The sequence below is a fragment of the Cnephaeus nilssonii genome (genome assembly GCF_951640355.1).
Source record: "Cnephaeus nilssonii genome assembly, chromosome: 14".
Lineage (NCBI taxonomy): Eukaryota > Metazoa > Chordata > Mammalia > Chiroptera > Vespertilionidae > Cnephaeus > Cnephaeus nilssonii.
In genome coordinates, this window is record NC_137085.1 from 21,005,923 (window position 1) to 21,027,875 (window position 21,953).

The 21,953-nt window shown below is 48.5% G+C and overlaps 1 protein-coding gene across 12 annotated transcripts in view; it reads right to left on the bottom strand.

Moving 5' to 3' along the window:
• The window catches only part of ZNF462 (zinc finger protein 462), a 136,273-nt gene that overhangs the window by 4,328 nt on the left and 109,992 nt on the right, over positions 1 to 21,953 (bottom strand). For all 12 annotated transcript variants that reach the window (XR_013814456.1, XM_079789804.1, XM_079789812.1 and 9 more), the window contains 2 exons: positions 17,963 to 18,186; positions 3,939 to 4,068 (listed from right to left, as the gene is read on the bottom strand). Coding sequence is in view for 11 of the 12 variants with exons in the window: in XM_079789804.1 (XP_079645930.1) it covers positions 3,939 to 4,068; positions 17,963 to 18,186 (354 nt within the window). In the remaining variant the exon portion in view is untranslated. The remainder of the gene's footprint in view (positions 1 to 3,938; positions 4,069 to 17,962; positions 18,187 to 21,953) is intronic.

The following is a 21,953-nucleotide window of genomic DNA, read 5'->3' on the forward strand; positions in this document are numbered from 1 at the left end:
CAGCGGGAGGCCGGCGTGGGAAAGAGAGCGTGACCCCGGCTAACGGAGGAGCCTGGCCAGCTGCCCGGCCCCTGCTCCTCAAGCGGCGAAACCCGGGAAGGCGGGGACACGCAGGCTTTTCTGGACAGGTCTGTTGTAGACAGCCAACGTGGACGGTCATTGTCTTTCCTCCTCCGTGGCGCTGCACACATGGTAAGGGTCTGATAAGCGTGAGTTGGGCGGCTAATTGTTTCCAGGCCACGCCTCCTGGCAACCTCCAAGACAGGAGCCTCTGTGACCTGGGTGGGGTCTCGAGTCCCCAGCCCATGTGTCTTTCAGGACACCGCAGCAGGCCAAACTCTGCCGGGGCCAGCACCACAGGACGAGCACAGCTCTGCAGCCACGCGGCGGCGGAGGGCAGGACTGACCACCTCCCCAGATCTGGTCCCTCGGTGCCTGAACCTACAAGACGTTACGGGGAGATGGCTCCTGGTTGCAAGCTTCCAGCTCATCCAACTGTAGGATGGCGCCCACCGGGTAGGCATCTCCGTGCTGCCTTCACCTTCAGCTCACACAGCTATGTGAACGGGGCCAGTGTGAACAAAAGCACAAAGCCTTTTTCTCACAAATTAAGAAGATCACCACACCAGCCATTAAAAATAATTGCACAGACTATCTCCCTTGATTCCTTTCACTGGAAATGAGACAGCACCATCTGCTCGGCGCATTAATTTCTTAGCAGGGATTATCTTGGGCAAGAAATCAACAGAATGCCTTCCTGACTCCTCCCAACTGCATAATGAGAGGGGGTGGGGAGGAGCCTGCCTGGGTTAATGTTGGTTTCTTCATGCCTGGTTTCTTCTCTTTCAAATTCCCTCCGAGCTTTCTAGGCGGCACCTGCAGGGTGGCCACGCCAGTCCTGTCTCCAGTTCTGGTGCTGGAAGAGGACGCCGGGAATGGGGTTCCTACAAGGACGAGGGCCCCCTGAACGAGGGCCTGATGCAAGTCCGCCCTGCCAACGAGGGGCAAGCTCCTGGCACACGGGCGCCTTTACCCTGAGGAACATGAAACCACTCATCTATTCTTTCCGAGGCCCCTCTGGCTCAGCCTCCGAGGAGGAGGCCAATCATTACCTGTCACACGGCAAACAGCTCTCCATCAGCCCGAGCTGCCACGCTAGAGCCACCACCCACTCGCCTCCTAGAAGACAGGCCGGGCCAGCTGCAAACACCCCCGGGCTATTGTGTGTCCTTTCTTCTCGCTGGCAAGAACCCACCTCCATGGTGGGAGATCGATTAGAAGGAGATGAGACAAACTCGAGAGGGACGGACGGGAAGTTAGGCTGATGATTTCCATGAACAGTACTGGAAGTGGCTCCTGTCAATCTCCTACCCAGGGGGAGACAGACAAGCTTCTCCACCCCGAGACTCTTCCCATGTGGTTAAGGCTCATGAATGGGAGGCTACCCCCCAGTGAGAGGTGATCAGACGAGACGAAGCTCTTTCTAGTCCAACCGAGCGGGTCTGAAGCTCATGTGAGGGGGCGGCCACGCAGTGCCTGGTGCCCACACTTCCAACTGCCACCTTTTCCCCTTGCTCTGCTTTTACGTGGAGGAGTCACCGGGGAGGCCTCACAGGGGCTCTTGCCTCTGCAATGCTTATCACCTCTAAGTTCACGTGTGCTCTCGCTTTAAAGACTCAGAAGTCGTAGGACCTGGGGCGGGAGGGCGGGGCTCGGGGCCTCAGGAGGCACAGGAGCCCCTCTGTCAGAGGACCCCTTTCCTGAGAACTCGGGGAGCAGTGCACCGATCCCATCACCAAGAACATATCTACGGAATCTGAGAGAGAAAATGCAAAACCAAGCTTCTCAGACCACAGCCACTGTCCATGCAAGAGATGGGGGAGTCTGGCCCCTACGAACAGATGCTGTAACGTCTGTCACAAGAGCAACCAACCTACCCGGTGAGGGTGCTTCCTTTGTTACTTATTTCCCAGGTTACCGTGGGCACGCTGGCTCACCCTGTGAACAGCAGTCCCTGCTGCCGTCCCAGCCAAAGGGGGCTAAAGTGGGCTCCCACTTTGCAAACCTGTGGTCTCCTGCCGCAGCGTCATGGTGGGGTGGGTGGGGATGGAGTGGGAGTGGGAGGAGGTCAGGAAAAAAAACGGAAGAACCTCGGAGGGAAATGGTCACCAAATACTCTTCCTCAGGCTTGCAGATTGACCAAGAAGGGGAAAAAAAGCTATTTTTGTAAAAGTGTACCTTAGAGTGAGACCCCAATGGCCACAGAATTGACAGAATTCAGGGTCAAGTTCCCTTCAGTGGACAGGCCACTGTCCACAGGGTTGGGGAACAGGACATCGTGTAAAAGGGATCTTGCCTTTGGAGCCAAAAGACGAAATTTCATCTCTAGTGTTTTGTTTTTTAAACTTTGCATGAGCTCTTAACTTTTCTGGGCCTTTATTTCCCCATTTGTAAAATGACAGTAATACCACCTACATGGCAGGGTTATCATCTATCAGGTGGTTACCACGTTCCAAGGACTGGTTTGTGCCTTGTGTGTGTCTCACTGGAGCTGTACACAGAACCCTAGTAGGCAGGTGATATGATTATTATTGATGATGAATGCACAGGGAGCTCCCCAGTCATATAGCTATTACCCAAATAGCTACTAGTCCAGTGGTCGGCAAACTCATTAGTCAACAGAGCCAAATATCAACAGTACAACGATTGAAATTTCTTTTTTTTTTTTTTTTTTTTTTTTAATTTCTTTATTGATGAAGGTATCACATATTTGTCCTCGTCCCCCCATTCCCATCCCACTCCCTCCCCACACATGCCCCCACCCCCGAAATTTCTTTTGAGAGCCAAATTTTTTTAAACTTCTTCTAACGCCACTTCTTCAAAATAGACTCGCCCAGGATGTGGTATTTTGTGGAAGAGCCACACTCAAGGGGCCAAAGAGCCGCATGTGGCTCGAGAGCCGCAGTTTGCCGACCACGGTACTAGCAGAACTGAAGCCAAACCCCGGCAGGCCAACTGCAGGTCCCTCTCCACGACATGAGATTAAAGAAGCAAAGGCATCCAGAAACCCCCAGCACTGGGCCTGGCACAGGATGCTGCTCAGCAGTGGCAACTAACGCCGTCCCCTCAGCACTGCGGTGACATCTACCGTCTATTTCTCCGGCTGTGGTACCCGTGTGAGTCTGATAAGTCTGCAGTAACCAAAGGTAACAGATTTCAACCTATCTGCTCATTGCACTATCTTGGGATTTCCACAATATTCTGCGTTGATCGATGTAGAGAACAACTCTACATACATGCCTGTCTGTAATTACATATACTTTCAACAAACTTCATTTTGAAGATAATTATAGGCTAAGAAGAAGTTGGAAAAATAGCACAAAAATTCCATGAGACCTTCCCCCGTGTCCCCTGTAAACACATGACTAAATGAAAACTACTGGTTTTGTCAAAACCAACAGCAAGGCGGTTAAGGGAGGGCCATGCTGAGGACAGAGGGGGCGGGGTGGGGGCTCAGGATTCGTCTCGCAGCCTCCCCCGCTCACAGCCTCCCCCGCTCACAGCCGCGCCAGGGTGAGCCCCGCAGCAGCAATTTCAAATCAGCGTCCCATTGGGCGTTCACCGACATGCCCTGATAGCTCTAGTGCCATCCATCTTGCCATTGGCCAGTCCTTATACTAAGACCCCAAAGACACCCCTTTTCCTTATTAAAAACACCACTCTACATTGTTAATAAACAAATCAACCACAGCGAGAGAAAAAATGCCTGTTTCCCTCGGAGTTTCTGCAGCTGGGATAGTTTACAAGACACGGCCCCTGACAGGTTTCTCATCAGTCGGTTCTGCTCCTGAACTAAGGGATCGCTCCTTCTGTTATTCCTACAGCACCCCACAGACACGCTGACTGCCACCGGGGCCCGGCGGGCGGGCGAGACTCACCTCTGTCCTCGGCCTTGCCCACGTCCTCCTCCTTGTCCTCGTCCTCGCTGCTGGAGCTCTCCAGCTTGCCCTTCATCTGCTCCAGCTGGTCCAGGTTGACCCGTCCGACCAGCTCGAAGTTCCGGCTCACCTGAAAGAGGCCAAGCGCACGATGGGAGCGGGCCGCGGACGGGTGTGGGGAGAGCCCTCCAGCACCCTTACCCCTGCCCTGTCTGTTTTTGGAACCAGGACCGAAGGCCACCAGTGCCTAGGCGGTCCTCCTCTCCACGGAGACGCTATTTCTGAGGGGGGTGCTCCCACATCCCGCCGTTTTCAATGGGACCATCAACATCGGGCCCTCCTTACCGAACTTAGTAAGAAAAGTGAGCTGTTGGCCAGAAAGCTCAAGTACCATAAAGCTTGGGGAGTAGAAGGGGCGGCCAATAAACAGTCTTTTGTCAATTCTCACCCGAGGATATTTTTTCCAGTGATTTTCAGACAGAGTGGAAGGGAGGGAGGAGGTTGGGGGGGTGGGGGGTAGGGAGAGGAACATCGAAGGGAGAGAGACACATATTGATTAGTTGTCTCCCACCCTGCCAGGGATCGAATCCACGCTCTAACCACTGAGCACCCGGCCAGGGCTGGGAAATGGTTTTTAGTTGAATTCCAAGCAGTGACCTCTGTAAGCCACCCAGTTCTCCTGGAGGCGAAGAGGCTCTAAGTATCCTGAGAACCGGCGGTGAGAGGCGCAGCCTCTTCCCCCACCGTCCCGCCACCTGCAGGGCTGCAGGCTGTCCCGGCAACAGTGACTGGATCCCTAACTCACACGCTGACCAGGAGCCACAGGTTAGCACAGAACTCGGGTCAACACACAGCCATGGGCTACCCCTGAGGCAGGCGCTGGGCTCCCCCGCTGCAGGGAGGGGCGGAGGCAGGACCCACAGAGGAGGAGACCCAGTCTGGCCCCCGGAGGCTCACAGTGTACTAGCAGCTGGGGAGGGAAGGCAGACGTCCATAGCTGCTCCACAGAGAGAGAGTGTAAGGAGGACAAGCAGAGGACAGGGAGGATGTACAAGACTGGAACACAGATTCGCTGAGCACCACGGCTCCAGATGCCGGGCAGATGGGAACATCACCATCAGCTGTGACAAACGTGAGAGACACTCGCAGTGTCAGGGCCAACGCGCAGTCAGTCCTCTGACAGGCTCCATACTGTCCTGACCGCGTTCCATAAGAGGGAGCGTTTCAGAGGAGGAAGAACACTCGGGACAAAAGCTCTTTTCAAACCAGAGGAACAATACATGGATCGAATACAATGAGGAACCCAGGAAAGCAGCAAGACATCGGGGTGGGAGAGAGGACTGCGTCCGTCTCAATGCTCAACACTCGGGGACAGCTAGTTGTTCTTCTGCTCATTAAAAAAGTTGTAAAAACTAACAGGCTAAAGTGAGGAGGAGGAAGAAGCTGGCTCAGAATCTCGATTTCTCCTTCCACCCGTCTAGTAAGCGTTCCCGGCAACAGTCTCAAAAGCACTTTTGCTTGTGGCACCTTCCTAACCAGGGGTTTATCCACCAGGCCTCACTCCCACAGACCGATGTGAAGTTTTACTAATTCATTTTACAACATGAAGTGAGAGGGGGTAGGGCACAGGAGCAAGAGCTCTGAAGTCAGAGAGACCAAAATTCAAGTCCAGGGTTTGCCGTACTCAGACTCTGGGCAAGTTATTCAACACAAATGTCCTCATTTATAAAAGGGGGGTCAGCACACTACCCGAAACACAGCAGTTCCCCCAAATGTCGTTTCCTGCCCCTTGCTGGGAAATTGGTCTTTTCCAATTTTGGCTTTTGGAAAAGGCGTATGATAAGCATTGTCAATGCATATTTATGAAGTTATGTTTAGCCACAAAGTCTGTATTTTAACCCAATAGCATTTATGACAAATATCTGAATAGAAGTTTTCTAGGTTGCCAGTTTTCAAGGAAAAGGAGGCAAGGTTCCAATCTGCCTAACTTTGAACTATGTGTAAAAAAAACATCTTTTAAAGGACTAGTACTTAAAAGGCAGCCTTTTCTGGCCACCTTCTCCCATATCCCACCTTCAGCCAGGCCACCTGTGTGTGTGTAAGGGACATGAGGGGTGGCAAGATGCCAGCAAACAAAAATGATGAAACCGAGAACGGCCAAAAGAAAATCCCGTATTGTTTAATCCAGTAAGACTTCATTGATCCGTTCATTCATTGGACAAGGACTTCCTGAGGGCCTACTGTGTGTCAGGCCCTGCACCAGGTACCAGAGCCCTGCTTCCCAAGGGCTCCAGTGACAGACCTGTCACCAAACAGAATGTTCCTTTTTTTCTTTCCCGCCTCCCTCTTTCCCTTCACTGGGAAACTTAACGTTTTGGATTCTGCACAGTTTTGAAAGAGTGCAAGACCTTTTCATGGTCTTGATCGTGTTGGGTTCTAACTCTACTTTAAGTCCCCCGGTCAGCCAGCCAATATTAATCTTAACTACACAAGACTCCTCGCTGCATTTCTGAGCCCGTCTCTCACCTGGATTAATGCCATGTCCTCCCTCCGTCATCCATTCTTACTCCTCTTGCATCTAATCTCCGGTGCCTTCTGAGTGATCTTTAAAAAATTTAAATCTGTTCATGTCAGTCTCCGCTTGCCCTGAGGAAAAAATCCTCATTTCTTACTGAGACTTGTGTGGCGGGCGATCTCCGTACCCTGGCCCGCCCTCTGCCGGCTGTCTCCCCTTTGCTCCCACGGCCCTGAACTCGCTGAGCTTCCTGGGATCTGCCACGCTCTTGACCCTGTGCCCTCCCTGCCCCCCCGCCCCCTGCCCGCCCCCGTCCCCTCCCTTCCGTGCACTTGCCATTTCCCGTTTGGCCTGCCCCCTTCACGTGGTGACTTCTGTCTTCCAGCCTCGCTTCAGTGTCAAACTCCTCCTTGGTTAAATACCCTTGCTCTGCACTCTCACAGCACCCTGCACTCGCCTTTGGTAATTCGTCCCCCTCAGTAATTAATTGTTTATGGCCTGCACACACTCCCCTCAGCCTCCCACCCAAACTGCTCTGCATCCGACTCCCAGCAGGATCTCACCGGCCAGGCCTGGCGTGGCATACATATTCTGTGTATCAGCGGCATTCTTAATCACTATATAACGTTTCATTAGGGGATGCGTTCTAGTTTACTGTTCCCATGTGAGTTTACCTTTGGCTTTTCTGGCTTTTCACTATTAAAAATGCAGTAATAGACCTTATTGTATGTAATCCTTTCTTTCCTGTTTAGCTTTAATTTTATAGGCTAAATTTGCAGAGGTGAAATTACAGGGTCAAAAATCAAAGAGTTTGGACTTTATTGAAATTCCAACATGTGTGTGAGTTGGTTTCTGGAATGAGCATACACGTCACTTCCGGACATGGAGACGGGAGGGTATCTGACCACCTTTCTAACGGTGCAGAGGACAAATTAGGGAAATTCACCTTTTCCTCTGGAGATGAAGGTAACTTATTTCCTGTTTTCCAAAAGGCCCACAACAGAGGGGGAAAAGGGAAGCGTACAAGTTTAAGATTTAGGAGCCTTCTGAAGGCAAAAGCCACACGTGGCTTTGAAGGGTGGATTGTTCAAATACATACTCACTCAGACTATAAAACTATATGCAGCCCTGGCCAGTGTGGCTCAGTTGGTTGGAGCATCGTCCCATACACCAAAAGGTGGTGGGTTCAATTCCCGGTCAGGGCAATACCCACGCTGCGGGTTCAGTTCTGGTCGGGGCCTGTACTGGAGGCAACCAATTGATGTTTCTCTCTCTCCCTCTCATCAATGAAAGGCATATCCTCAGGTGAAGGTTAAAAAACAAAACAAAACTATACACAGATCCTTATATCCTGTGAAAGTTATTTGTGAATGTCCCAAACCCCAAAGTCCCCTGTGAAGGCCACTAACCCAGAGTCGCGGTGAAGTCTGCCATCCAATGGGAATGTGAGATAAGGGGCATCGGCCAGCAAATGCTTCCCCCTGGAAGTTAACCTTGCACCGATGACCCTGCCAACCCTTCCACGCTCACACTGAGTGTTCAAGCCTCAAGGCACCCTATGATTTACACACATTACCACGTTGAGCATGCATTTTCCTGGAGTGCTAGGCGGCAAACCCAGTCTTACAGGAAGAACTGATAAAAACTTGTTAACGAAAAAGCGCAACTGGACACCCCTGTCTGCAGATTACGTAGCAGACGCGAAGTGGGGCAGCCGGCGGTGAGGAGCAATCCGCCCAACGTCTCCCCAGTTTCCTCCTACCGACGCAACATCGGTACCTTCAGAAAGGGCCACCCTGCCAGGGTGTTCGCATCACCTAACACTCCATGTCCGCGGTAAGGAGGAAGGCCAAAGGGAACACGACACCGGAGAACCCGGGAAAACTGCCCCTCCCATCACAAAGGCCTCTCCCGCCACAAGCGGAGAGCGTGTCGTGCGGCGCACATTTGCAAGGACTCGCGGACAGGCTGGCCAGTCTTCGGGGAGGGCCCGGCGAGCACGTGTCTTAGGCTTTCAGGACCCCCCCAGTCTCCGTCACAGCTACCCAACTGCTGTGCTCAACACTGAAACCCAAATTTCATGTCATTTCACGTGTCACAAAATATTACTCTTGATTTTCCCCCCAGCCATTTAAAATGTCAAAACCCCTCTTAGCTGGCGGGCCACATGAAACCAGGTGGCGGCCGGATGTGGTCCAGGGGCCAGAGTTTGCCACCCTGATGACCATAGCTGGGGGTTTACCCAGCAGAACTCGGCGCCACCTGGGACGTCAGAATGGGGAGGAGGGAGAGAAAGCAGCGGGAGGAACCTTCGGCAGGGCAGGGTCTCCTTACAGGAAGGTGGCCAAAGGTGCAGGTCAAAACCTGCAGTTCTCAGGTGAGAGCACTTCCGTCAGAGCGCTCGTCAAGCTTCGAGAAGGACATTCAGCGACGTGCGCTCAGGTTCCTCGGGTGGAGAGCTGGGCCAGCACACCTGCCCCCTGTTTTATGGGTCCCTTTATCAAGCACTTAACATGCCGGGCTGTGCTCTTTATTTAGCTTTCCGTGCTCAGGGCAGAGGACAAGGTCACCGTGTGGTTGACACTCAGCAAATGTTATTTCAATTTACCAGTAACATAAACACTCATGGCAGATCCTAAAACACAGAGAAGTTCATAATATTGCCTTAAGATGTGCGTCCCCACGATATAAATGTGTTTGCTAATGAGAGAATAAAATTGGACATTTTCTAAAAAGATTTTGATTCAATTCCAACCCAACAGCTATTATGCGCTAAAAATTAATCCAGTAATTTTCTATGTATCATTTAACTCCTATCACCACTCTGCAAGAGATGTGTTATCTTCCCTATTTGTAGATGAGGAAAACAGAACACAAGCGCGTGCGAAAGCCAGGGTTAGCACTCACATCGTCCGTCAGGTGATAAAGCGCCCACTCCCCTATGATAAGGCCAATCATCTGGAGAAATGTAAAATTATTTACCAAATAGTCAACATGACCCAACAGGCGGAATACAAGGAAGAAAAAGTACTGTGCCGATAATGCTCTGTTGCAAAACCAGAGGGGATAGAGGAGTAGAGTCTTTTGGGAATTTTTCTTCAGAAGAAAACGCTTTCTAAGAACAATAAGGATAAAGATGGTCCATTTCCCTTAAAGGTATATGGAGCACAGAAGTCAAGAAGGCAACTGCTTGCTTTTGCAATCACTGGATCAAATCAGAAAACTTACTTTCCTGCCAGACCCATCCTAGCAAAGCAGACAGCATCAACTCATGTTGAGAATCTCGGCATAACTCCGGTCCCAAGTTCTCCAGAGAGCCGAGTGCAAGGACCATTAAGAACGTCAGACAGCTCTGCTGTTGGCCAGTCTCCCGGGCTGGAAATCAGAGGCAAAGATGCGGATGCTGCCGCCATGTTCTGCTTCTTGGAACAAACAGGACACTTAACATTTCCTACTTGAAGAGTGATTTCATTGATTGATGGAGCAAACGGCTACTGGAGCCTTTACAGCATGCAGGGCACCAGATCAGATTTGGGAAGGAAAGAGGTAAATAACGGGGTTTCGACTTAAGAACAGTGCATCCAATGGCAAGACAGGGACTTGCTGAGAGTCAAGTGCAAGGTCAAGCAGCATGCACTAAGGGCCTTCATGGAGGGAGAAGGAAAGTCCTATGGACGCCTGGAAGCAGGAGCAATTACTTCTGATGGGAGAGTTCAGTGGACAGTTTCGAAGGATATAGAGAACGTCGAACATCTCCTGGGGAAATATCATCTCAGGCTCTGCCTGGCAAGTCCCTCTGAAAAATGGCCTCACCTCCTTTCATCTATGAATTCTCTCTTCTAAATACATGAATAAACGGGTCTAGAACTGATTAATCAAGAAGCAAGACTAACAAAAGGGAAAACAAAGCTGAAACGACCTAATCTTCTAGAGAAACCTTTAGCTTGCAGAAATCCTTGGGGCTTGTAAAGCTAAAGCTGCTAGTAATAATTATAAAATAAAATTAAAAAGTGGCCTTAACAAAAGGAAGATAAACGATCCAATCAAAAAATGGGCAAAGGATCTAAATAGACACTTTTCGAAAGAGGACATACAGAAGGCCCAGAGACATATGAAAACATGCTCAAAGTCACTAATCATCCGAGAGATGCAAATCAAAACAACAATGAGATACCATCTCACACCTGTCAGAATGGCTATCATCAACAAATCAACAAACGACAAGTGCTGGCAAGGATGCGGAGAAAAAGGAACCCTTGTGTACTGCTGGTGGGAATGCAGACTGGTGCAGCCACTGTGGAGAACAGTATGGAGTTTCCTCAAAAAGTTAAAAATGGAACTCCCATCTGACCCAGTATAATCCCACTTCTAGGACTATATCCCAAGAAACCAGAAACACCAATCAGAAAGGATATATGCAGTCCTATGTTCATAGCAGCACAATTTACAATAGCGAAGATTTGGAAACAACCTAAGTGCCCATCAGCAGATGAGTGGATTAAAAACTGTGGTACATCTACACAATGGAATACTACACCGCTATAAAAAAGAAGGAACTTTTACCATTTGCAGCAGCATGGATGGACCTGGAGATCATTATGCTAAGTGAAATAAGCCAGTCGGAGAAAGAAATATCACATGATCTCATTCATCATGTGGGATATAATGATCAACATAATCTGATGAACAAGAATAGATCCCGAGACAAATGCTAGGGGAGAGGGGTTTGAGAGCAACCAAAGGACTTGTATGCATACCCAATGGACACAGACACTGTGCCAGTGGGGGCTTGCCCGGGGTGGGAATGGCTTGGGGGGGGGGGAGTCAGTTGGGGAAAAAGGAGACATATGTAAAACTTCAGACAATAAAAAATAATAATAATAAAAGTGGCCAAATGTGTGTTTATGATCTGGCATTGGAGAAGGTGCTTCTTTTGTTTTGTTTCTTCTCATTTACTTTGCTGGAAACAAATGCTCTATGTGACTTTTTTTTTTTTTTTTTGCCACTGTGGATTTCACTGGTCCAGAAAGCTGAACAATTTTATTGGAATCACTAAACTGCTGGTAATTCCTCCTGAGCTTTGTGTTCTGCTGCTTTTGCCAAACTGGCGAAAAGGAAGAGATACGAGTTCCTTAGAGTTCAGCCGCCTGAGGCTCCATTTGTATAAAAAAATTAAAAACATTTCCAAGTAAATTAAATTAGTGACTGTGTATTGCCTGAATAGACTATCCTTCTAAATTTAATATACCGAACATGACAATTTTATGAGCAAACTAAGTTAGAGATAATATATTTTTATGTTCCTTAAAGTAGCGAAGAGACTTCAGAACCATAAAGAACACTAACAAGGTATTGAATAGAGTTAAACTTTCTTTAAAAAATGTGTTGTTTTTTTAAATGAGAGTGCACCGATTGTGGGTTGGGTTTTTTTCCCCATGACTTCAAATTTCCTAGAAATGTTATGTTTTAACTTTCACCAGCATTGCTAATAAATGGCACTGTAGATATATGACTTCATTGCGTGCGTGTGTGTGTGTGTGTGTGTGTGTGTGTATTGGGGGGCGGGGATGGAAGGAGGGAAAATGGAAGGGTTGAAATAATAGAATAGTCTGTCTTTTAGGAAATCTAGTAAGATCAAAAAATGACAGGAAGTGGAGGATGGAAAAAAAAATGTAAAGACACTGCACTGCTTACTTTAGACTCCAAGACCATGCAAGTGCTTCCTTGTCCACCAGCACAGAGGAAGCTGTGAAGACCAGGTTCTGTGACACCTGGGAAAGGAGTGCTGGTTTGCTACCTCACCTTGGCTTCCGAGGACAAACATGGCAGCGGCAGTGCGGCCACTTGAGAACTGGTTCTTAAAAGGAAGGCTGCATTCAATGCCTCCCCCTCCTGCTGGAACCAGTTTTTGGTCCCATGAACCCTAACAGTCTTTAGAGACATTCCTGAGGTTTATCAGCTTTGCAGGCAGAATGGAGAACAGTTTTCCATGTCCAGTTCTGTGTCATCAAATCCTTTGACTGAAAATACATCCTACAGTGTCTTTTAGTTTCCTCTGTGGATTCTGTCCATCACACGAAATCAGCTAATAAAGCTACTCGTGGAACAGAGTCTTAAAGCTGAGGAAAAAGAAGCAAACCTTAGCTTAGAACCTATTGCTAAGTCTCCTGCACATTTCTGTTTTTGACAGTTTACACGTTAACCTGGATCTCAGGCATCTTGTAGACTTATCTGCCCAGGATCAACTTTATGAAAGCTGCAGGAAATTAACATTTATCGAGGGCCTGTTAGGTGCTGTTAAGTGCATCTTTTAGGGGTTGAGTTCTGCTTTCATTACTATAAAATTAACCTATGGTATATTTTTAAAAATCATTTTAAATGAACAGTTCAATGAATTTCAGTGTTCATGCACTTGTGCATCCTTCAACACAATCTGTTTAAGACACCTTCCATCACTCTAAGAGGTTCCCTCACACCCTCTGCAATGAATCCCTGTGCCCAATCTCCAGCCCCAGCCAACCTCTGACCTGCTTCATCTCTAGTTTTGCCTTTACTTGGAATTTCATATAAATGGTGTCATATAATCTGTAGTCTTTTGTGATTGGCTTTTGTACACTTAACATGATATTTTAAAGAATTACCCACATTGTTGCATGTGTCCATCACTCATTTCTTTTTATTGATAATCAGTATAATTCCACTGTGTGGATATATGTGTCACATTTTATCGGTCAACTTTATGTGGGAGGAGACTTGCTGGATCAAATGGTAAGTGTATGTTTAACTTTTTAAAAAATATATATATTTTATTGATTTTTTACAGAGAGGAAAGGAGAGGGACAGAGAGTTATAAACATAGATGAGAGAGAAACATCGATTCAGCTGCCTCTTGCACACTCCCTACTGGGGATGTGCCCGAAACCAAGGTACATGCCCTTGACTGGAATCGAACCTGGGACCCTTGAGTCCGCAGGCCGATACTCTATCCACTGAGCCAAACCGGTTAGGGCTGTATTGTTTAACTTTTTAACAAATGCCCCAAACGCTCCCAAGTGGATGTGCCATTTTATACTCCAGCCAGCCCTGTGTGAGATTATCTTTGTCATTTTAATTCAATTATCTTATTACTGAGTTGTAAAGGTTCTTTATATTTTTTTAGTTAAAGTCCTTTGTTCGGTAATCACTTCGCAAATATTTGCTTAACATCTGTTGCTTGCTTTTTCATTTTCTTAATGGTGTCTTCTGAAGAACAAAAATTTAATTTTGATGACATCTAATTTATTTTTTTCTTTTACTGTCCATAACTTTTGTATTGTATGTATCTAAGAAAATGTTCCCTAACCAAAGGGCAACTTTCTACTCTTTTTCTAGAAGTTTTATACTTTCAGCTCCTTCGTTGAGGTTCACAATACATTTTGATTTAAATTTTGTGTTCACAATACATTTTGATGGTAAGGGTCAATGCTCATTATTTTGCATATGGAAGTCCAACTGTTCTAGCACTTTTTGTTGAAAAACCATCTCTTCCTTATTGCCTTAGCACTGGGATGCAAATCAATTGAGCACATCTCTGAGGATTTATTTCTGGACTTTTCCTTCTGCACCACTGATCCAGGCATCTATCCTTATGCCAATAGCACATGCTCTTGGTTACTGTAGCTTTACAGTAAGTTTTGACATCAAGAAGAGTGAGTCCTCCAATTTTGTTCTTTCTCCACACTGTTTAGGCTATTCTAGGTCCTTTGCATTTCCATATACATTTTATTCTCAGTTTGTCAATTTCTACCAAAGGACAAAGCCTACTGAGATTTTGACAGAGATTACATTGAATATGTAATATGTAGATCAATTTGGGAAGACTTAACAATATTGAGTCTAGTCCATGAATATGGTATATATTGCATTAACTTAGTCCTTTTATTTCTCTCAATGATATTTTGTAGTTTTCAGCTTTCACACTTCTTGTGTTAAAATTTATTAAGTATTTTATTCTTTTTGATGTATTAGCAATGAAATTGACCTGTTTAAAAATTCATTTTCAGATTTTCCATCATCAGCATATAGAAATAGCATTGATTTTTGTTTATTGACCTTATATCTTGCAATTTTGCTAAACTCATTAATATTCTAGTAACTTTTAAGTGTATTACTTAGGATTTTCTACTACAAAGATCACATTGTGAACAAAAACATTTTATTTTCTTTCCAATTCTTATGCCTTTAATTTCTTGTTCTTGTCTTATGGTCCTTGACTTTTGTACCTGAATTATTAGCAAACGTCTCTTCAGTACATTGTACACTGAGACTCCTACACCTGTTTCATGAATGCTGAAATCAGATTTTTGTATATCCTTCACCCTAATGAATGACTATTTTTAATAGTGCATAAATGCCTGCCAGTCAAAAATTCTATTTCAGCAGCACTGCTATCTTTGTTTATAAAATAGTGTTGGATAATTATTTTAAAAATGTGAACTGCATTTTGCACTTATCATTAAGAAAAGAAGGAATAGAAATGGGAAAAAGATAGTGCTGCCATCAGTAATAAGCAGGAGTCTCATAAACTTAATGGCAATTGAGACAAAGATGAAAATCATTAGCCGTGTGAAAGCGGCAATTCTGTGGCATCAATTAGGTGTTCAGCGGACTTAATAAGCTGGTCAAGCACAAGAAAGAGTAAAACTAAAGAACATAACTTGGCAATTGAACATATAACATCAAAGTCGTGTCTGAAATGCAAGGTATCATCAGTGATTTTATCATACACGTTAGGTCTTCAGGATCGTAACTGCCTTTGTGACACGTACAACCATTGTTCTACTTGAACACAAATCAGCTCACAGACACACTGAAGAACATCATGGATCACAAAATGTGGGAAATACCAGGACTTCCTTTAATCTTACAAAACTGCCGAGAAAGGTGTCACGATTCCCATTTAGAAATCACAAACCAGACACAGAAATGTTAGTCACTTGCCTAAGTTATAGTCAATAGTGGAGACAAGACTCAAACCCAGGTCTGTTTGGCTCCAAACGCTCTAAACGAGGCCGGTTTTCCTGAGCAACCCAGTTCCCGGGTGCCGATGCCCAAGCCCGGCCTTGCTCGCCTGCGCAGGAAGCCTCTGGTTGCACATCTGCATGGCTTCTAACGCCGGGATTTCCCCAGTGACTCACAGGCTACCCTGCAACAACTAGGGAAGAATGATCATCCTGGCTTGCTCTAGCCTAAAACTACCAGCCTGAAGTTTTGAACACAATCCTATATAATAAAGAGGTAATATGCAAATTAACCCTCACGTCCTCACAAGATGGCTGCCTATGACCAGGCCGGCAGGGGGGTTAGTGAGGAACAACCAAACGACTGAACAGCAGGCTGCATGGGGCAACCAGGTCGGCAGGGGTGGGAGGGGGGGCTGTGAGGGGCAACCAGACTGGCAGGGGGGACAGTTGGGGGCAATCAGGCTGGCAGGGAGGGGGCAGTTGGGGGCAACCTGGCCAGCAGCGGGGGCAGTTAGGGGTGACCAGGCCAGCAGGGGGGGCAGTTAGGAGCGATCAGGTTGGCACGCAGAGGCAGTGAGGGGTGATCAGGCCAGCGGGGGGGGGGGCAGTTAGGGGCAACCAGGCAGGCAGGCAGGTAAGCAATTAGGAGCCAGCGGTCCAGGATTGTGAGAGGGATGTCAAATCCCTGGGATCGGGCCTAAACCGGCAGTCGGACATCCCCTGAGGGGTCCCGGATTGGAGAGGGTTCAGGCTGGGCTGAGGGGAACACCCGCCCCCCCCCCCCCCGTGCACGAATTTCGTGCACCAGGCCTCTAGAAAATAATAAATAAAAAGATGCGAGGTGGTTACATAAATAAGATACATGGACATAAATTTGAGAGCTGGGTTTGAAATCAGTAAGTGATTTTCCGTTGAGTTTGGGGGCAGAAATGCCCCAGGAAGTTGGACTAAGAGAGGATATTAAAGTTTTTAAGTGCGGTAATTCAGGCATTTCTTCTCTGCTTTCATGTTTGGGCAGACACATTAGAAAATGAATGCAAAAAAGTTACCATAAAAATCATTAAACTGTGGCTGGGCGATAAAGGTCAGCCTTCTCTCTCAACACCCTGCCAGGAAAATCCTAACCCTTGGGTGCATATGACTCAGACTGAAGTCTTTACTGTAGTGTGGTTGTGCAAGGCCAGGGGAGAGGGCTCGGGCTGGATTTCCACGGTGAGGACACCGAGCGGGGGAGAAGGAAGCAACAGCGCAAGTGCTTCTCCTTGTGCCCTAAGAACACACTCACTAGAGGCTGTGGATTTCTTGGTTAATTAGAAAGCCTTTCAACAGGCTCTTTCCAGAAACAAATACACATCATAGCGCCCCCTGCACTTGGCAACGCACAGAGCCAGAAACAACCGTCTCCATCCCTGAGGTGAAAAAATAGGCCCCGTGAGAAGTGAGGAAGCTGTGCTGCATCCCGGTACCCTCTGAGCAGCAGCCCTTTTGAAAGCGATCCCCCCTCCAAACCTTTTATTTTACTTCCTGCATGAACCTGGTCATCGATCCCACTCCCCAAATAGCACACGCATCTCACAGTCCGTCTAGTGTTTACAGATGAATTGGGGGGCCCTGGAAAAAGCTTCGTAGTTAGCACAGTATTAGAAACAGCCCACACAACCGAGGGACACGGCCACCGGGCAGAGGAGGGGCCTGCAACCCTGGGTTCACAGCCTGCGGCCCGTTTGTAAATAAAGTTTTATTAGAACATGACCACGCCCATTCATGGAGGTCTTATCTATGGTGGCTTTTTTGCTACAAGGGCAGAGTTGCCACAGAGACGGTCTGGCCCACAAAGTCTACAGTAACTACTATCTGGCCCTTTACAGGAAAAGTTGGTCAACCTTTGAGATACTATGTTTAAAATAATATGGAAAAATACTCATGTTAAATTGTTAAGTAAAAAAAAAAAAAAAAAAAAAAAGGGTAAATCAGCAATTTTCAACCGGTGTGCTGCAAGAATGTTTAAAACATGCAATACCTGACTACTTAGTCAGGGCACTGACCTCTTTTCACTTAGACTGTCAAATAAAAAATGACAACAGCCAACACAATAGCCATCTGGTGTGAATGAATCAAATACCTTTTTTTTGTGTGTCAGATCGGCAAAAAATATATTTTGGTGTTCCGCAGAATTTTAGTAATTAGTTTATGGGTCCCATGAGACGAAAAAGGTTGAAAATAGCTGATGAAAATAAAAGAAAAGTGGGCATAAGAGAGACCACAATGTTAAGCAGTTGGATTTGGGTGGTAGCCTTATGGGTGATTTTTCTTACTCCATCTATAATGACCTTACATTTCTTTTCTGATAGAAAGAAACCGAACCGCCCTGTAAACATGACTTCAGTTCACGTCTGCCTTGCACGCAGCGGGTGTGACTGCATTCAGCAGCCCCGCCCGGCTCGGCCCGCGCACAGGTCTGCTGAGGGTGGGAGGGAGGGAGGGAGGCAGGAAGTCCCGGCAGGTACCTTATGCTCGTCCCGAAGGTGGCTGTCCAGTTCCTCCGTGTGCTTGGCCTCGTAGTAGCAGAGCTGGCATTTGTACGGTTTCAGTTCATTGTGCTTTTCTATGTGTTGCTGGAGGCTCTCGTCACTGGAGCAGGTGAAGGTACACTTATCGCAGCGGAAGACCACTCCCTGCAAGTACTTGGACAGCTTGGACCGGCACACCTCAATGGGGACCACGCGCTCTTCTGTGGGGAGAGGGTGAATGGGAAGATGGGGATCGTTACTGACGGCAACATGAGAGGAAACTCGCCCCTTCAATTAGCTACTTCTTACGACTTTCAGCCCGTGAACCGCACACACAGACGCCCCTCCCCTCCATCTTCTGAACGAACGTATTCCTCGACACAAACCGTGTTTCCTGAGACCAAAAACTCTTTGTGTATTACTATCCGGAATGGTCTACAAGCAGGGGTGGGCAGGCTGGACGGTGCTTGTTAGGCTCAGAATGGAGGTGAGGGAAGGAGGGATAAGAGGTGGGAAGTGGCGGCCGTTTCTACCAGCATTGATGATGATCGACAGCAACCGATTCCTACTTCTCCCATGTGATGTCTTTAAGGGGGCAGGACACAGACATCCCCAAGCACCTCTGCGCCACCACTGTGCGCCTTCCTAGCAACTCAACGAGGCTCGAGTTACTCCCATTTCGTACAAATGAGTAAGGTGAGGGACAGAGCTGGAAACTTCAAAACCCACAGACACTGACATCGGCCACGCTGGGAGCTGCACCCCCATCATCTCCAATTCCACTCCTGTTCCCCTTCCTACATGTTCTCCTTCCCCTGAAACCAATGGCATGTCTAGTCTAACATCAAATCTGAAAACAAAGAAGCCCGTAGTACACTTTCATTCACCGAAACTCCAACTCCAGCTGTGAAGCGCTCACAAAATGGAAAGGCTGCGGGCAACCTGCGGGCGGAGGGGGCGGCGGCGTGGGAGATGCGGAGGATTTGTGCCTTTTCAATCCCTAATCTGACTGTCACAAGGGTGTGTGTGTGGGGGGGAATAAAAGAAGAGGATTTGGGTGCTTTCCCCGGGAACATCCAAACGCTGCAGGGCTGGAAACGCGTGCGTGCTTGTTTACGTTGCACTCCGCGCCCTCGTGTTTAACTGCTCAAATTAAATTTCACACCAGTCTGCCCAGAGCATCGGCACGCGCGCCAGAAACCCATGCCTGGGATGAAATTAAAATCTGTGCTATTTATGCAAGGATCAAATATAGCGTGTGCTTTCACGCTGTCTGGATTTCGGAAGGCTGTCTGTAGGTTTACAAATGGACGCACACAACATATACTTACGTTATTTAGAAACAGCGACGTATTATTAAGTCAAGAAAGCGTGCTTTATCCTCAGAGCCACTGAGCAGCGAGGTTCCCCGAGTGCCAGTATTTGGTGCGCTGGCGGGACTCACCGGGGGAGCCCTCCCTTTGCTGTTGGGGTGTGTTGGGCGCCCGGGGAGATTTCCCCCACCCTGTGCTGTGCTTGACTCTCAGCCATCACATCCTCACTGCAGGGCAAGCGCTGCCGTAGGATCTGTGAGTGCAGCGACTAATTGGCCAGCAGAGAAGCTGGGCAGAGGGAGCTGGGAGGTGGGGTCTGTGACCTCCCCGGAGCTCTGATGCACGTGTTAATTTCCTGAAGCAAAGAGTCAGCCACTCATTTAGAAATATAAGTATTTTTTAAACCAAAGGACAGCAGACAGCTGAGAAACACATGATTACGATGCAATCCACACATTTTCCTAGAAGGGCAAATGTTTACCAGCCTTCTAACCATTCAGCTCCGCGGTTTGGTGTAAAGGAAGGAGAAAACGCTTTGGCATAAACCAGGAGCTTTAAGGGAGCCCATCCGGCTCAGTGGATAGAGCATCGGCCTGCGGACTGAAAGGTCCCAGGTTCGATTCCGGTCAAGGGCATGTACCTTGGTTGCGGGCACATACCCAGTAGGGGGTGTGCAGGAGGCAGCTGATCAATGTTTCTCCCTCATCGATGTTTCTAACTCTCTATCCCTGTCCCTTCCTCTCTGTAAAAAATCAATAAAATATATTTTTTAAAAAAAGAGAGCCCATCTGATGATGCTTAGCTCCTCTCACCCACAGCTTCTCACGAGTAGCAGGCCTGACATGTTGGGGCCGATAATTCCTTGTCGTAGGGGCTGTCCTGAGCATCGCAGGATGGCGATCAGCATGCCCGGCCCCGACTCACCAGATGCCAGCAGCACTCCCTCCTCCTCACGTGTGACAACCCAGAATGCTCCCCAAGGAGGCAAGGCGGACCCTGGTTCAGAACCGCTGCTCTGGGCACCAGGCCAAGCACTAATGCCAGCTGCTCTGGGTCCGACATGAGTGGCCATGTTCCATGAGCAAGCTGGTGCCCACAGAGGCAGAAGGGGTGCAGGCGGAACCAGGGGGACCAGCACACGGGAGGGGAGGGGATGCTTCCACTCGGGGTCGCAGGCAGTGCTGACGTGGGCTTTTCTGGCACCTTCCTCCAGACTGCACCCCCCTTGCTCCCTCTGCGTTTGTTCCTAACTTACATTCTGTCATTTCTTCCACTTCCATCCTCGGGCTCGGGCCTGTGCCGTGGGGCCTGGTCTGTCGGCCTCAGCGGACGGTTATGTTTTCCATAGGACGATGTCCGACACCTTGCAGACGTTCGCCCAGGCACCATCCAGGCTTCCCTTCTCCCCCGTAAAGAATCGGTCCTTTCAACTTGTTTTCACAGGCCTCTGTTTGAATTCCTCTACCACTCCGGTGCGTTTTCTTTGCAGTGTCTCGTTTTGCCCTGTGTGCCCGAGTGAATTTTACGCAGCCCTGAGCACGCGGAACAATGCCGGGGAGTTTGAGTAACGGTGATTAAGGCGAACGACCGCTGCGATTCATGAAGTGCTCCCCGCGTTTGGAGTGCGGTTAGGCCCTCTGCCCCCACCGCTACTTTTCATTCTCCTAACACTCTGCGGAGTCCGTTCTCTTATCTTCGGTGTACACACGGGGAACCGGAGAACCGACCTGTCCGCTACCTCCTCCGAGTCCCTCCCCTGGTTCAGTCCAAGTTGTGACCTGGGAGCCCAGGCCTCCTGACCTTGGCCGGCGCCCTCCCCCTTCACCCCCAAGCACAGGGAACATCCCATCCGCATGCAGCCAACGTAGAAGCCTCTCATTCCTAACCGTGTAAAAAGGCAAGCGCTGTCGGTGTCTGAGGCAGCCACTTCTATCTGAATTTCTTTCCGACATCCTCTGGATTTGCTAGAAGGGACGTTCCCTGCTTGCTTACCCTGAAAGGTAGGGCTCCCCACTCCAAACTAAGACGTGGCCCACACCCCAAGGCTCTTCGTTACATGGATTTTCACTAGCATCACTTTTAGAAAACTGTTAGCTTTTTCTTTAAAAAAAAAACCACAGCTCACATGACGGAGATGAAAAAGCACAAACAGGAGAGATTCTGAAAGGCGGGCAATGAGCGACGGCGTTTTCTGAATGAGGTTATTCATTACCGAGGCGAGTGGAGGACATAAAGTTAGAGGCGGGACCATTTCTAGGTGTTTCAGGGACTGAGCCCATCTTGGCTGCAGAAGCTCGGCGCTGGGGGCTTTTTTTCTGCCGGGGCAGCGACAACGGTGGGCCTTTCTTGACTTCACACCTCTCCGAGTCACCCTGGGTAAGAAACCGGGCCTGAATCACACTCATTGTGACTGGCTTCCAGCGCTGGCTGCGAAAATATTATGACTTCAGCGGTCCGACTGCAAGACAGATCGTGTCTCGCATCCCCTCCTCACGTCTGGTGCTGCAGCCAGACAGACCCCGAGAGGCTGACCTCAGAGACGCGCACGTGGGGCGCGTGGGTGCCGGGGTGATGCGGGACCGGGAGGGGTGTGCTGCCAGCTGCCGTGGCGCTCCGTGGACAAGCCTGCAGAGCTGCCGCTACAAAGTGGGGTCCCTTCTGCTCAAAACAGCGAC